Below are 13889 nucleotides of genomic sequence, written 5' to 3'. Positions count from 1 at the left end.
TTTCAGAGTTGGATTTTGTTTTTAAACTGTGATACTCCACAACACAGGGTCTCTGAATCCTGTGTACAGACAGGTATACTTTCTTGGTACCAGCACTAATCCTCAAAGATTTTCATAACAGGCAACATTCACAGCCTTTCCCCATGGAGTAACTACATTACCTTAAACCCACTGAAAACATTAACTTAAGGAGAACATTTTCAGTGGAAGAGCATTTCTTAGTGCTTTAGTCAAATACTGTTGCTTTTTTTTTTTTATATATACATATATATCAAATGATCATTATCAGCTTCTGTAACTTACCAAGCAAAACCCCATGGCTATTTTAAACAACATCAACTGAGAAACATCACTGCATAAAAGTCAGAGGCTAGATGCCATAAAGGCAATGTTGGGAGCCTACATACTTAGCAGCTCATCACTGCTTCCTAAGGAAGGCACCTAAGTCACAGAGAGCCATCCAACTCAGGACTCATATTTCCCTTTATCAGAGGGACAGAAAATTCTCAGAAAAGCAATAAAAACCAAAGTTATGCTTACTGAGGGCAGGTAACCACACCAACAGAAAAGCTAAGTACAAAAATTGAATGTTGTCTCTAAACTGGGTCTGCAAACACTTGTGTTGTACCTACCTTTCAGTTAGGCATTTGAGAGGGTTCCAAGACCAGTCTCTCACTAGAGGGAAGTCCTAATCATAGGATGCAGGCTGTTCTGCAGCAAGGACGGGCAGCGTCTTGGAGAAAGGCATAATGGAGCATGGCTTCTCTGCCCAGGGCCAATTATTAATCGTTTAATCTAAAAAGTCAGGGGGTGGGAAAGGAAGACAGAATAAAGATCTAGGAGCAGTTTAAGCTGCTGAGTGGGTTTGTTTCCATGACAATTTTGGTCACTGAATTGTGACCCCATTTCAAGCATTCAAGTCCCTTTTTAGGATTTAAGTATGCAAATTAACAAGTTGCATGAAAATAACATCCAGACACTGGCAGAGACTTTACAGCGATAGTTCTGCTACCAATTACCGCCTTGTTCCTCTGAACTAATACCAGACTGACTAAAGCAGATAGGAGTTAAAATCACATAACCCTCTCATTAGCAAAATAGCCTAGAGTAACACTAAGCTGAGAAAAATCCACCCTGGAAACAGGATGTTAAGCTTGGAAAAAGCTGTCCTCACTTGAAACAGGGGTCAGAGTTCAGAGAGGGGTTTTCTGGTCTACTGACAGATCCGTAATAGGGGATGCCACAGGCCCATCCAGCTGCCTAGCAGTGATGGTCTGCACCATCATATGGAAAATCTGCTTTCCCTCACCTGTAAAACTGTGGCCCGGACTGTGCTGGAGAGCAGGGAGTGCTCACAGCCAGCAGGGACTACCAAATAAACGCAGGAGCCCTTCTGGAAGACTTCAAAGGGAAGCCTATCCTGTTCTCTGGTGGAGAACGGATGCTGGAAAACACCTGGTCTCAAGTTTTAAGCATAAAACAAAATCCCGCTATTTTATTTACTATGTGGACTGTATACACCCCCACACACTCTTTTAGAGATTACACTGATTTTGTAACACATTTTGCAGCAATTAAAGAGATGAGGTGAAGGAAAGATGGTACATGATGACAGTAAATGAGCATTATTTACCTCCAGCTGAAACCTCCTACTATTCCTGAAAAACGTCCTCATAAAGCCATCAGAAAATGAATGCTAACAGCAATTCACATTATCCTGGTGTGGCGGTTTCACACCAGTGGGCAGCTCAGTATCACCACTCTCTCATTCCCCCTCCTCAACCGAACAGGGGGATAAAATAGATGAAATAGAGCTTGAAGATCAGGATAACAACAGGGAAATCACTCTCTAATTACCAACACGGTCAAAACAAAAACAGACTCAGTACAGGGTTATTAATACAATTTACTATCTATTGATAACTGATTAGAGCAGTGAGAACTAAAAGGACACTAAAAGACACTCCCCTATCTTCCTCCTTCTGCTTCCTTCCCATAAGAAGATAGGAGAAGAGGGGCCACAGTCAGTTTATATCTCTACCACTGCTTCGTGGTCACTCTACCCGTGCTCCACATGGGGTCCCCACCATGGGATGCCACCCTTCCTGAACTGACCCTCTCCGCATTTTCTACAGGCTGCAGCTCTACAAGCACTGCTCCAACACAGGTCCATACCACAGGGCTCACCCTTGAAGCACTGCCCTGCACGGACAGCAGCTCCCCCAGCCCTCCTGTCCCACTGCAATATCCTCCCCATGGGCAGGCAGCTCCTGCCCAGAGTGCTCCTGAAAGGGCTCATCATGGCTGCACGTGGAGATCTGCTCTGTGTGGTCCCCATGGACTGCAGGGGGACAGCCTGCTTCACCGTGGACCTCTTCCGGGCTGCAGAAAGCTTCTGCTCTATGCCTGGAGCACTTCCTGCCCTGACCACGGTGGCTGCAGGGTTGTGACTCTGCCAGCTGCTGTTTTTTCTTTTCTTACATCTGCTCTCCCAGGCACACCCAGCATCGCTCTCTGCTCATCTATGGGGCCCTTTTGAAGCAGCTGGAGCTGGCTCTGATCTGACATGGAACAGCAGCTGGGCTCACCTCACTGAAGCTACCTCTGCAGCTCCCCCACTACCAACACCTTGCCACAAAAAAACAATACGCCCAGGGAACACAAGGATTAGTATTTAAGGACATCACTTCTACTTTCTCCTCCCTCTTCAAGCTTAGGGCCAGAGATTGCTCAAAAGGCAGTGCATCAGAGCATAATGGCCAGTGATCCCTCTCCAAGGGGCGCTGGATGAACAAGTCTCATCAGCCTCAAACTGATTTACTGGGTTTTCTTCTTCTTCCAAGTGAAATAGAGTTTGACAGATACATGATCCTTAACTGACATCCCAGCAATCCAGCAGATTTGTTTCACAATAAGTGGTCAAATGAATAACAGCAGCACCATATTATGCCTCAGCAGAAGGCAGAACCTAAAGGAACATCGCTGCCTTTTGCAGATGACCATTACGAGCCATCCACAGGTCTGAGAAGTACTTTGACGGTCCTGAAGTTAGCAAACTGAGCAGCAGAGTCAACATGTTAAATAATGTCCAAGGTGTGATTCCAGAAAACATCTCCTGTGGCGCTTGAAGTTTCATTCAGCAATGGGAACTGGGCTTGCAGAAAAAAATGTGGAGTCCTGTGGAGCACAAAACTGGGAAGTGAACTGTAGGGTTTGCACCCTGTCCTGCTTACAGGAATCCCACGGTTATCCTGACTTAACCAATCCTCTCACACAACAAGCACCCCATTTAAAGGTAGGTAAAGAGGGTTTATATGATCACACACCTTAAGCAAGAAAGCACAGGAGCTCAAGAGCTGCCAACGTCAAAGACCAGCAAGAGGCATCTGCAACCATGAGAAAAATAAAAAAGAGACTGCCCTGAGAGCCAAAGCATCAAAGAAAGAACTTCTGACCTAAGATTCAGATCTCCACGTAAAGCATTTCCATCTTTCAATCAACATTTCTGACAAACATTAGCAATGATGGATTGTTTAAAAAAGAAAGTTGATCCAAAAGCTGAGTCAAGCCTGCAAAGTAATTCAAGGACCAAAATGATAAAATCTAACTGTAAACATTGGCCAAAAAAACAGATTCATTTTTACATAAATAACAATAAGAACAAGCATCTCTCTCTTCAGATTTAGTCTGTTTCTCCAACTGTATGTTTGGAGCAACTTTTACCACAGGTTGCCAGCAGGCCTGCATCTACAGCTTCAGCATCAAATATTTCAGCTAAAGAAAGAAATTCCATAAACAAACAGTGAAGCCTGCTTCAGTCAGATCCACTAGAAAAAAAAAAAATCGTAGCAGCCAACAAGGAAAAGGCAAACTTCCAGATGAGGGAGGCAAAGTAGATCTAGTTCAGCATTCCTGCAGCTATCAGATGGTTAACAAATTGAGATGAGAGACTTCTGCGCCTTCCGAGCAACTTTCACTCTGGCAAACTTAAAGGATTCAGAAGCGCAGCTGGAATACATATGGGAGATGCAGGAGAAAGTGGATCATTTGAATTTGTAACTCCATTGTGCGCTGGAAGAACTTCCTGCAGATGAGCTACATCCCATCAGTGACTCAGGGAGACTCTCCGTCTGCTAACAGTCATGAATTTATTCTCTGAACCACCTACCAAAAGCAGCACGGTTTCCGTGAGCGATATGTATGTAACAGAAATCTTAAAATAAAGCCTGCAGGGACAATTTCTTTTTTGCTTCCAAATACCTCTATACTAGAGCATCCTCATTGCAGGGATTAAAAAACAAACAAACAAACAACCACCACCACAGAACACCACATTATATTGATGAAACAGATTTTATATTTTAACCAAAGTGTTTTATTCAACACAAATTTTTATGCACGAATGCTTTTAAAGCTGAAGTCAAATATATTTTTAGATGACGTTCAGCATTGAAAATAGAACAGACTTCATAGTAATGGAACATTATCAAGCCAGATTCACCCTGCCAGGCAGTCAGTTACTGGCTTGCCTGGTTGATCCTCTAATACAATACTTGAAAACTATGCTGCCTTAGTTATTCAGGCATCCTCTCTGGATTTTGCCTTATCAGCAAACACAAGGGCATGCTAATGGTCATTTGAAATTAGCACATTTAAGACACAAAAGCAGGGACAAAGGGAAAACACTACAGATAAGCACGAATGTCCCCTTCTTCAATTTTCCTCCACAGCTGGCCTCACTACTAGAATTGAAAAGATTGCAGCCAGCTGAGAACTGCACTTACTGGAGCCTGTTGGAGAGGTGCACTTGGAGCTAAGAAACAGAGTAGATGACAAAAAGGAGCCATAAAAATCACAGATGTAAATTAATAATCAAATATACACATTCAACAAGCAGACAGATGGCAAGCAATTTTCCCCAGTGTACTTACACTTGTTCTTCTAGTGCCTGTATTTGGGTCACTTGCTAGATTAATTCTCATGGGCAGACCCAACAGAGGTACTGTGCAACAGGCATGGCCTCAGACCATTTCCAAATTATGTAAAATTGACACTACAGCACAAAAGCATTCATTAGGATTTCTTCAATGCAGCTTGTAACACTGTAGCTTTCAAACAAAGCTGTTTGATGTTGTTCTCCCACCAGCAAGGCTGCCCCACTCAGGCCCATTAAACAGAATGCAGCACAAGCCACAGAGATCTGGCCAGCACTGCCACGTTTCATGGAGGCATCTTTCGAGGAGCCAGAAGCCTGGTAAAACCGGTGCTCCAGAAAATACACACAGTGGGCACAAAGAAGATGCACCACTCAGCGTTAAAGATCCCTCCTAGTGGTCCCCTCAAACCATGGCTTCCTTCCACCATTTGGGAAGACAAAGGAACACTTCAATGGATGAGTAGCTTCTGACACGCACCGCCGCAGCGTATGACCCCAGGACACTCAGAGCACTAAATCTTCCACAGCCCAGCGACAGTCTGACAGGGATCTGTCCTACTTAGCACAGGTTGCGTGAGGGGCCCACAGCTCAGATTGCCTGCTTGGGGTGGGCTCAAGCAGCAAGGAAAAATAATGATGCCAGGCCGTTAGCCTCACTGCAGCCATAGGCTCCCCTCCTGCGATGTGGGTAGATATTAGCCTGAAACAAGGGTTGCATGTGCAGCGACTGGAGATTAGCCCCCCTTAATCTGGCAAGGAGCTGGATTTAACACAGTGCAATATGTTAGATCTTCAATACATTTGCAGGAATGAAAATTGCATTTCTCCCTACCTCTTCTTACGGCTTCCAAATTGATTTTGCTCAACAGTAAGTAAACGTTTATTAATATGCATTGTGAGCTCATCGTGGCATTAGACATGCATCCACCCCTCTCCCTATATTTGTCTCTTCTTCCAGGTTAATGTATGTCATATCCATTTTAAAATTGAAAAGAAAATAAAGCAAAAAGAGAATCAGAAATATATTCATTTGTTCCAAAATGAATAGGGTTATTACTGATTCCCTCCCCAGTAATCTACACATTTTTCTAGAAAATATCACAGTTGCCGTGAAAATTAGAGCAGCAGGGAAGGGGGTGACAAAAGCTCGTTTCCAAGGTACACAGAGAAAACAACAGTGACTCCTCATTACACTGAGCTCGCAGGTTTAGAAGCTGTCACTTCCATTCACACTAATCAATAAGCCAATCGATCTAAGAGATCACATTTGCACTGATTACGCGCATGTCACGTTATCCAGCATGAAAGCGGCAGTGAGTTAGGCAGACTCAAGATGAAAAGTGAGAACGAATACTTTTTAAATTCATTCAATTTCAGTTTCGTTGGGCGAAGGCTAGGAAATAAAATATTGAATTCTTTGATATAAAGTCATAAACCTCAGAGTACAAGTAAGCTTGTTACATCACTGCCCGTACAGGCTTTGGTTTGGTGCAGTGCAACCGCTAAAATATTAAGTTTTACCATTGGGAAATTGATTTTGTTCTAAGAAGTTTTTACGATGCCACTTAATCTTAACCAACCTACATAAAAACATAGAGAAAGCAATTACAGACACCCTTTATAAAGTAAGCTTGATCACTATATTAAAAAAATAAAAAACAACAGTCTGATCTAATTTCAATACACTTGGCAAAGGAAGCAGAAAAAGGTAAAGCAATATGCTGCCCTCATACAGATTGCAGGTTCCTAGCATAAAGGCACAATCTTGATTCACTTAAAGTTAGTATCATGATCCATCTCCCACATGGGGGACCACGTCCTACAGCTCCAGCATCAACCTCCTTTCCTCTGTTACATTTCAAGTAGGCTCCTGCAGGGCAGCAAGATCCTGTGATTACCATTAAGAGAATCCTTCAGGTCTGAGAGCCCGCCGTTGTCATCCCTAGCCCCAGCAAGCAACAACCTTCCTGCCTTTCCCTTCCAGGACCGCAGTTGAAAGGCACCCTAATTAGATGACCCTGCGTACGGGACTGCCATTAATTGGCTTTTCGAGCACTCTAGTGAATACCTAAACCTTAGTTAAAATGATGAGAAGTGCTCTTTAGTTACAAGGCAAACATATCTGCATAGCTTTGCCTCAGAACACCTTTTAAATAGTATGGGACTAATGTTACAAAGGCAGCATGCAACTATCTTTTCCACCCTCCCCAAGACAACACTCAATACCCCTATTTCCAAGCAGTGTTAAAGCACACCCGGGCAGCAGCAAGAGTAACCTTGACCTCCGCATGAACACTATCAGGCAACGCTTCAAACTGCTTTCTACTTCAAGCCAAATTGAACTGGCCTGCAGGACAGGCTTACGTCCTTAAACAACCCAGTTCTGCCCGAATACTGCAGCATATACTGCTTAGGGTTATGCAAATACTCCACTTCTGCAGCTCCCAGCTACAACAAGCGGGTTGAAAGTAGTGTCAGTGTGTCAGAATACTGCTTTCTACTGGTCCAACTCAGTCCCTGCCTAGCGGAATAACGGCTAATTCTTTTTTCCTTATTTTACTGTTCGTGCATTACATTTTCAGATGTTAAAAAAGGCATAAAAAAAACAAACCCCTGCCCGTAACCGGAAAGCGCACACAAACACCAGAAACAAGTAATCGCACCACAGGACTTCGTGTCAGTGACGCCAAGGACCGAAGCCCGAGCTGCCCCGCTCCGAGGGGACGCGGCTCCACACCGCCGCAGTCCTGAGGACGTTGTGGGAACGGTGTTGTTCCTCCCGCCGCGGCAGGTGCACCGCCGGCAGCAGCCCGAGGGAGGCGGCCCGGGCTCAGCGCACCGACCGGACGCTGCCTCGTCCCACCCCGCGGGACGGCTCGCACCTCCCGGCAGCACCGCACCGCCTGCCGCCGCCCCACGCAGGGCGCTGCGAGGCACCAACGCCAACCCTCGCCACGGGACCCCTCCAGGCGGAGGGGAGGAGAAGGACCGCCGAGAAGCTGTCAAAGTAAATCCCGGCTCGCTTCTCGGATGGTTTAATTCCAACGGCGCATGAAACACCCCAGGACGGTTCATAAGTTTAGCCAGGCGTGCTGTTCTCCCTAATACATTTTAATTACGCATCCGTTCTAACTGCAATCAGATCAAGCCAGCGGAAAAGGCACCAATCGGAATGCCCGGCGGCCAGCCCCGCCCGGCGCTCGGAGGAGCGGCACCTCGTGCCCCGCCAGCACCCCACTCCCTACTCGGGACGCCCGAAGTCGCGGCAGCGCTCGCCAGAACGGCGGGCTGGCAGTGAGCTGTCACGGCCCCGTCAACGTCCCCGCCGCCGGCACCGGCGATCCGGGCTCGCCGGTCCCCCGGCCCCCGTTCCCCCGGCCCGGCCCCACCGCCGGCAGGTGTGCCCCGACCCGCCGTACCTGTCATCGTAGCAGAAGTCGGCGCCCAACGTGTTGAGGTAGAGGGCGAGCCCCAGGGCGCTGCTCACCAACTCCGCGCTCATCTCTCCGCCCGCCGCCGCGCTCGCACCGGGGCAGCTCCCCGCCCCGGCCTCCCGCGCCAGCCCCGAGGCGGCTGCCCCGCCGCCGCCGCCGCCGTCTGCCCCCTGGCTCCGCGGGCGCCGCTCCGCGCTCCGCCGGCGGCCGCAGCCTGACGGCGTCCCCCGATCCTCCGCCGCCCCCTAACCCATGGCAGCGGGGCGAGCGGCGGCGAGAGCGCGGCTGAGGGAGGTGCAGCAGCGGCAGTGCCGGTGCCGCCCTCTTCCCACAGCTCCCGGACGCTTCTGCTACCGGTGCTTCTGCCGCCACCACACCGCCCAGTCCCGGCCCGCGCCCCCCTCGCTGCCGAGCCGGGCGCCGCTGCCGAGGCTCTGGGAGCGCCCGCGTGGGGCGCCCCGGGCTCCCACCGCGCCTGCGTGCCGGACCGCCCCGTGCCCGCCCCTTCGTGCCGCCCGCCCCGCCCCGTACCCCGCCCCGCGCCCCGCCCGCACCCCGGGCGGCTCCGATCCGACACCGGACCGAGATCCGGCTCCTGCACCGGCAGGGTGCGGCTGCTCCCTGTCCGGCTGCGGCTCGCCTCGATGCTGCCGCCAATCTCGAAATCTTTTTCTTTCTTCGCTTTCCTGCTTTTTTTCTGTGTTCTTTTTGTCCTTTGTGTCTTTTTTTTTTCTCTGATTTTTTTCTTTTTTTTTTTCTTCGCTCTCTCCCGCTTTTTCTTTCTTTTCCCATTTTTCTTTAACTTTTTTCCTGCTCCCACCTTTTCCTTCTTCTTCTTCCCCCCTCACCCTATGCCAGCTGCAAACTTGACAGAAAGGAGTCCTACCTACGGCATGGCTGTGATAGAGGGTTCCCTGCTTCTCTCTCTGTCAGAGCGGGCATCTGCGGGGACTCCTGGGCTTCCTGTGTTGCAAAACCAAACTAAACCACTGAAAAGTGGCAAGGAAACAAGCACACCCCAAGGCCAGCACTGTGAGCTGGGGCTCCTGGAGAGGCACAGCTGGAGATGGGCAGTATGAGTATCTGCACTAAATGACCTGCTCAGGAAACCCAGCTGTGGGAAATAATATGCTTAAACCATCCTCAATAATTCATTGGACACGGACACACAGAATTATGGCAAGGGCCTTGGTCCATCAAGCTGATTGTTTCCTTTTTTTTTTTTCAGAGTTATTAACATCCTGCCTCCATTTTCTGCCAGCCACTCCTTTGCAACCTTTCCTGGTGTTTTCTATCAAGTGGCCATCACGCTGCCACAGAAGAATGGGAGTCTGTACAGTAAGCTGCATCTAATAAAATGGAAAGCTTTTAACAACTTCTCTTACCCTGCTCTGTGATTATTTAACACTGTTCTTAGCAGCTTCACAATATACTAAGTGCATTGAAACCTCTTTCAAGCAGGATTTAAAGTGCTCTTGAGAAGACTGCCCCAAGTGCCACAAACATCCCAGCTGCTTTTCCTCAGGCTCGGGTGTGTGCTCCCACCACCAGACTCAGTAATTGCAGACAGGGTGGGGAGGGCACCCTAAGAGCTTTGAGGGGCCATAGCAGATCACATTGATTTGGAAGCTGTGCATGAAACTTTTTAGCCTGAAGCACAGCATGCAGTAACCCAGATTTTAGGAGCTGGTATGCTGTCAGAACTGCAGTCCTTACGTTTGAACACCAGTTCTCAGAGTCTTCCTGGACCTACTGCCAAGTTCCTGATCATCTTGACTTAGTTCTTGCCACAGTGGGATTGCTAAGCTTCCACACTACAGTTGCACAACTCCTTTTCTGGAACATCCTAATAAACTCTGCATAAAAATCAGCATAATTGCTGCTGAGTCACAGGGGCAGAAGTCTCTCCTTCTCCATAAAGAACATAAGTGTGTTTTTTTTTTTTTCTCAAGGGGCAGGGCTACTGGCTAGGGTAAATGGTTAGAAACAGAATCACAGAAGATCATGAGCTGGAAGGGACCCACAAGGATCATCAAATCCAAAACCTGGATCCACAAAGAGCAACCCAAAATCAAGCCCTGTCTCTGAGAGCGTTGTCCAGATGCTCCTTGAACAGTTGGGGGGGTGTGACCATTCTCCTGGGGAGCTTGGTCCAGGGCCTGATCACCCTTTGGTGACCTTTTCTTAACACCCAGCCTGACCCTTCCCTGATTCAGGCCGAAGGCGTTCCCTCAGGCCTTGTCACAGCCATCAGAGACAGAGCTCTGTGCCACCACGAGGCCTCCCCTCAGCCTCCTTAGCTCTGGGCTGAACCAACCAAGGGACCTTGGTCACTCCTCGTACCCTTTGTCCTCCAGACCCTCCATTTGAGGCCCTTCTTTGGATGCTCTGTAATATTTTTATGTCCCTGTTTTGTAGCACCAAAGCTTTAGAAACAAAACAAATTATCTGGGGATAAAGTTCAGCCAAGTCTGCTGCTGACGAATAAACCCAAATGCACGCTGCCTGTGGTGACCTCAAGCAGCAGCAGGCCTCTGACACCCTGAGCCACTGACAGAGCTGGCACAGCTTTCCTGGATGGAGAACATCTGTTCTGTGGAAAGAAATGGACGGCAACGTGTGTGTGTGTATTGCTCCACCTGGCAGTCCTGGGACCCCATGCGCCAGGCCACACTGAGGCAGCAGGTGCAGAGGTCTGGATGCAGGCTCAGCACAAAAGCAAACAACACAATGGAGAGCTCAAGAGGGTAGAAATCCAAGTATGCTAGGGGAATTCCATCTGTTCTTCGGTTAGTTAAAATAATAAATGCACTGGAGCTATGAACAATGTTATCTATTATGCTATCAGGAGATGTCAGATAACATTCTGACTCACAGATTTACTGTGTGACGCATGGTAATCACAAGGTATCAAAAGAGGTAATTTAGAAGTTCAGATATGTCACTTAGCAGCCATTTCCAAAATAACCTTCTCTTCCAGAAACTCATTGTCACAGATTCTGGTATCAGGGAAAAGGGAAGAGGTGGAGGGTTGTAACAACACGTAATAATAACAGTAATTGTGAAGATAACTAGCGTGATGCAATCTAACAGCTGATCTATTGTGTATAGCTTAGTAGACAAATTCATATGCTTTATTATAGTTATGGCACTCAGAATGGATCTATTTTAACATCAAGCGGGAAATTTCTTCATCGCATATATTATAGATTCTGATTCAGTGTGCTACAACATCCTTCACCTAAACTGTGCCTGAAAGATTAAGTTGTGGCACGGCACGTAGAAATACATGTCTGTCATAGTGACAGATTTGGTTAACCGGTCACTGACTATGAGACCTTAAATGTCAGGGTAATGTATGTGGTGCAGATCCCTCAGCAGATTAGATTAGACACTTCAATTTCTATACAAGGGGTTCATTTGCTGGAGCTTGTAGAAAATGTTTGTGCCAGCTTCCTCTGAGCATCTGAGAAGAGAAAGGCTAGCTGGAAGTGGTTATTAGAATATTAAATGTTACTGTAGGAATAATAAAGTGGATTTTTTTTTTTTTTTGCCAGTTGTTATGCTCAGATACTATCAAGTAAAAGTGATAACATTGTCCATATTTTGAACAACCTAAATTACATCCAATGATGTGACTTAGTGAGCCCCAGAAATGTAAACTTTGGTGCATCTCAAATCACCCCCTCAGTTGCTGTTGCCAAGGAAAAGCTGGTATTATCTGAGGAAATAAATCAAATTAATTGAATACTTACATGAACATCTGACCTTGTTTTATCAAAGAAGGAGCAAGTAGGGTAGAGAAGAATGTTTCAGCTAAGTGCTTTTTCCAGAATTGCTCACTCATTCACAGAGGCAAGATTGTTTAATTTCCTGGATCAGGATCCAAGCTGTTGTTTTCCTGTCATATTAATATGATCACACTAATTCTCAATAGATCAGCTTTTCTGCTTTCTGTGACATTGTACTTTTTTCTTCTGTTAATGCTATGATAGCAAGAACATCAGCAATGGCAACCAAAGTAAAAATATGTTGCAAATGCTAAACAGTGAAATCTCATGGAAATCTGCATGAAAGGGAACAGTGAAAACTAAACACATGCAGAAAACAAACAAAACAAAAAAAAAAAAGAACACAAGTACATACAGGACTTGCATCAGTATGAAGGAGAGATCTTAGCTGAACACATTTCCTAAGGAAGCACATTTCCAGGAGGCACCAATTCCTGCTTTAGATCAGTCAGTGGAGCTAGAGTATTGCTGCAGAGCTGGAGGGAGAGAGAAAAAATGAGAGAGAGAGAGGGAGAGAGAGAGGGGAAAAGCCAGTGCAGTGCTGGTTTGACCTAATGCAATTACACTGGGTGTCTAGGAAGAAAAAAGTTTTAACTTTCTTGTATGCACCTCAGATGCAAATGTGTTTGTGTAAATCACAGGTGAGCATATCTTGAAGGAGCTGATTACTCAAAATCACTGTGATTAAAAAGGATAACATATCTTACAGAAAACTTACAGTTAAAACCTAAATATATGAAGGAACCCAAATATCTCATTATTCAGAGAATTCTTCCACTTAGGTGCCAGTGTGGGATTTTTAGGTTTAGCTGACATCAGCTGATGTAGAAACTTGAAGTTTCTAAGTACCTAAGATTACGTAATTAAAGTCCCCTATGTTTTTAGATTTTTGTTACTTGATATTTTCAGAACCACTAAAAAAGACCCTGTATTACTTGAAGCTTTAGCATATTCTGAAGATACATAACGGTTATCAGAGTGAGCGTTTTCTTTCCTCCCAGTACCTGTAAATCTTGAGACAAAGTGTGTTAGGAGTATGCACAGCAGCACAGAGGTAATTCAACACATGACATAGGATACAGGAGGTATCTGCCAAATCAGTGAATGAATTTGAACTGCCGTGTTGTAACCCTGATGTTACTGTACCAACATCAAGCAGTCCTTAACAGTTCATTTTAGTACAATACCATTTATTCAGGAGATAGAAGAGCCATAGCTTCTGCGATTGCAATCAGGGCAAATCAGCATACGTGTAGTCCGGAATCAGATGTCTGCTCCAAATCAGGAACAAAAGGGCAGATTGTGAACCCAGCTCCTTGATAGTTCTGCTGAAGAGCTTTAAATTGCAAAGCATTTGTAAGGAGGGCTAATGGAGCTCCCTCCTGACTGATAAGTTTTTAGGAAAACAAATAAACTGATGCAGGCTCCTACCTCCAAAATACATTTCCTGGTAGCAAACATAAAGATAGGGGATAGTTCCTACAGTCTTTTTTTTTTTTTAATGATATCTAACCTATACATTTCTGTCAGTTTTTGAAAATTTTTGGTTTAATGTTGCAGTCTGTTACAGTCAAGAAGAAAATAGACTTGGTTTTGTTCCTCCATGATTAAAAACCTCCCTGTACTTGGCATATTTTCCATAAGCAGTAATTTAGGCGACTCCATATTAAGTTTGCTGTCCTCTTCCCAATTCTCCCTTCAGATGCCTGGATCTTTCCATTTTGGACA

General features: G+C 46.1%; 1 protein-coding gene across 1 annotated transcript in view; it reads right to left on the bottom strand.

Annotated features, from left to right (window-relative positions):
• Window positions 1-8521, bottom strand: part of TMTC2 (transmembrane O-mannosyltransferase targeting cadherins 2) — a 234213-nt gene extending 225692 nt beyond the window's left edge. The window contains exon 1 of the mRNA XM_048934288.1: window positions 8356-8521. Within this exon, the coding sequence (XP_048790245.1) occupies window positions 8356-8438 (83 nt within the window). The 5' untranslated portion in view covers window positions 8439-8521. The remainder of the gene's footprint in view (window positions 1-8355) is intronic.
• Window positions 8522-13889: the final 5368 nt, after the last annotated feature.

This window comes from Lagopus muta, chromosome 1, assembly GCF_023343835.1.
Source record: "Lagopus muta isolate bLagMut1 chromosome 1, bLagMut1 primary, whole genome shotgun sequence".
NCBI classification, from domain to species: Eukaryota; Metazoa; Chordata; class Aves; order Galliformes; family Phasianidae; genus Lagopus; species Lagopus muta.
This window is presented reverse-complemented; position numbering and strand designations above follow the sequence as displayed.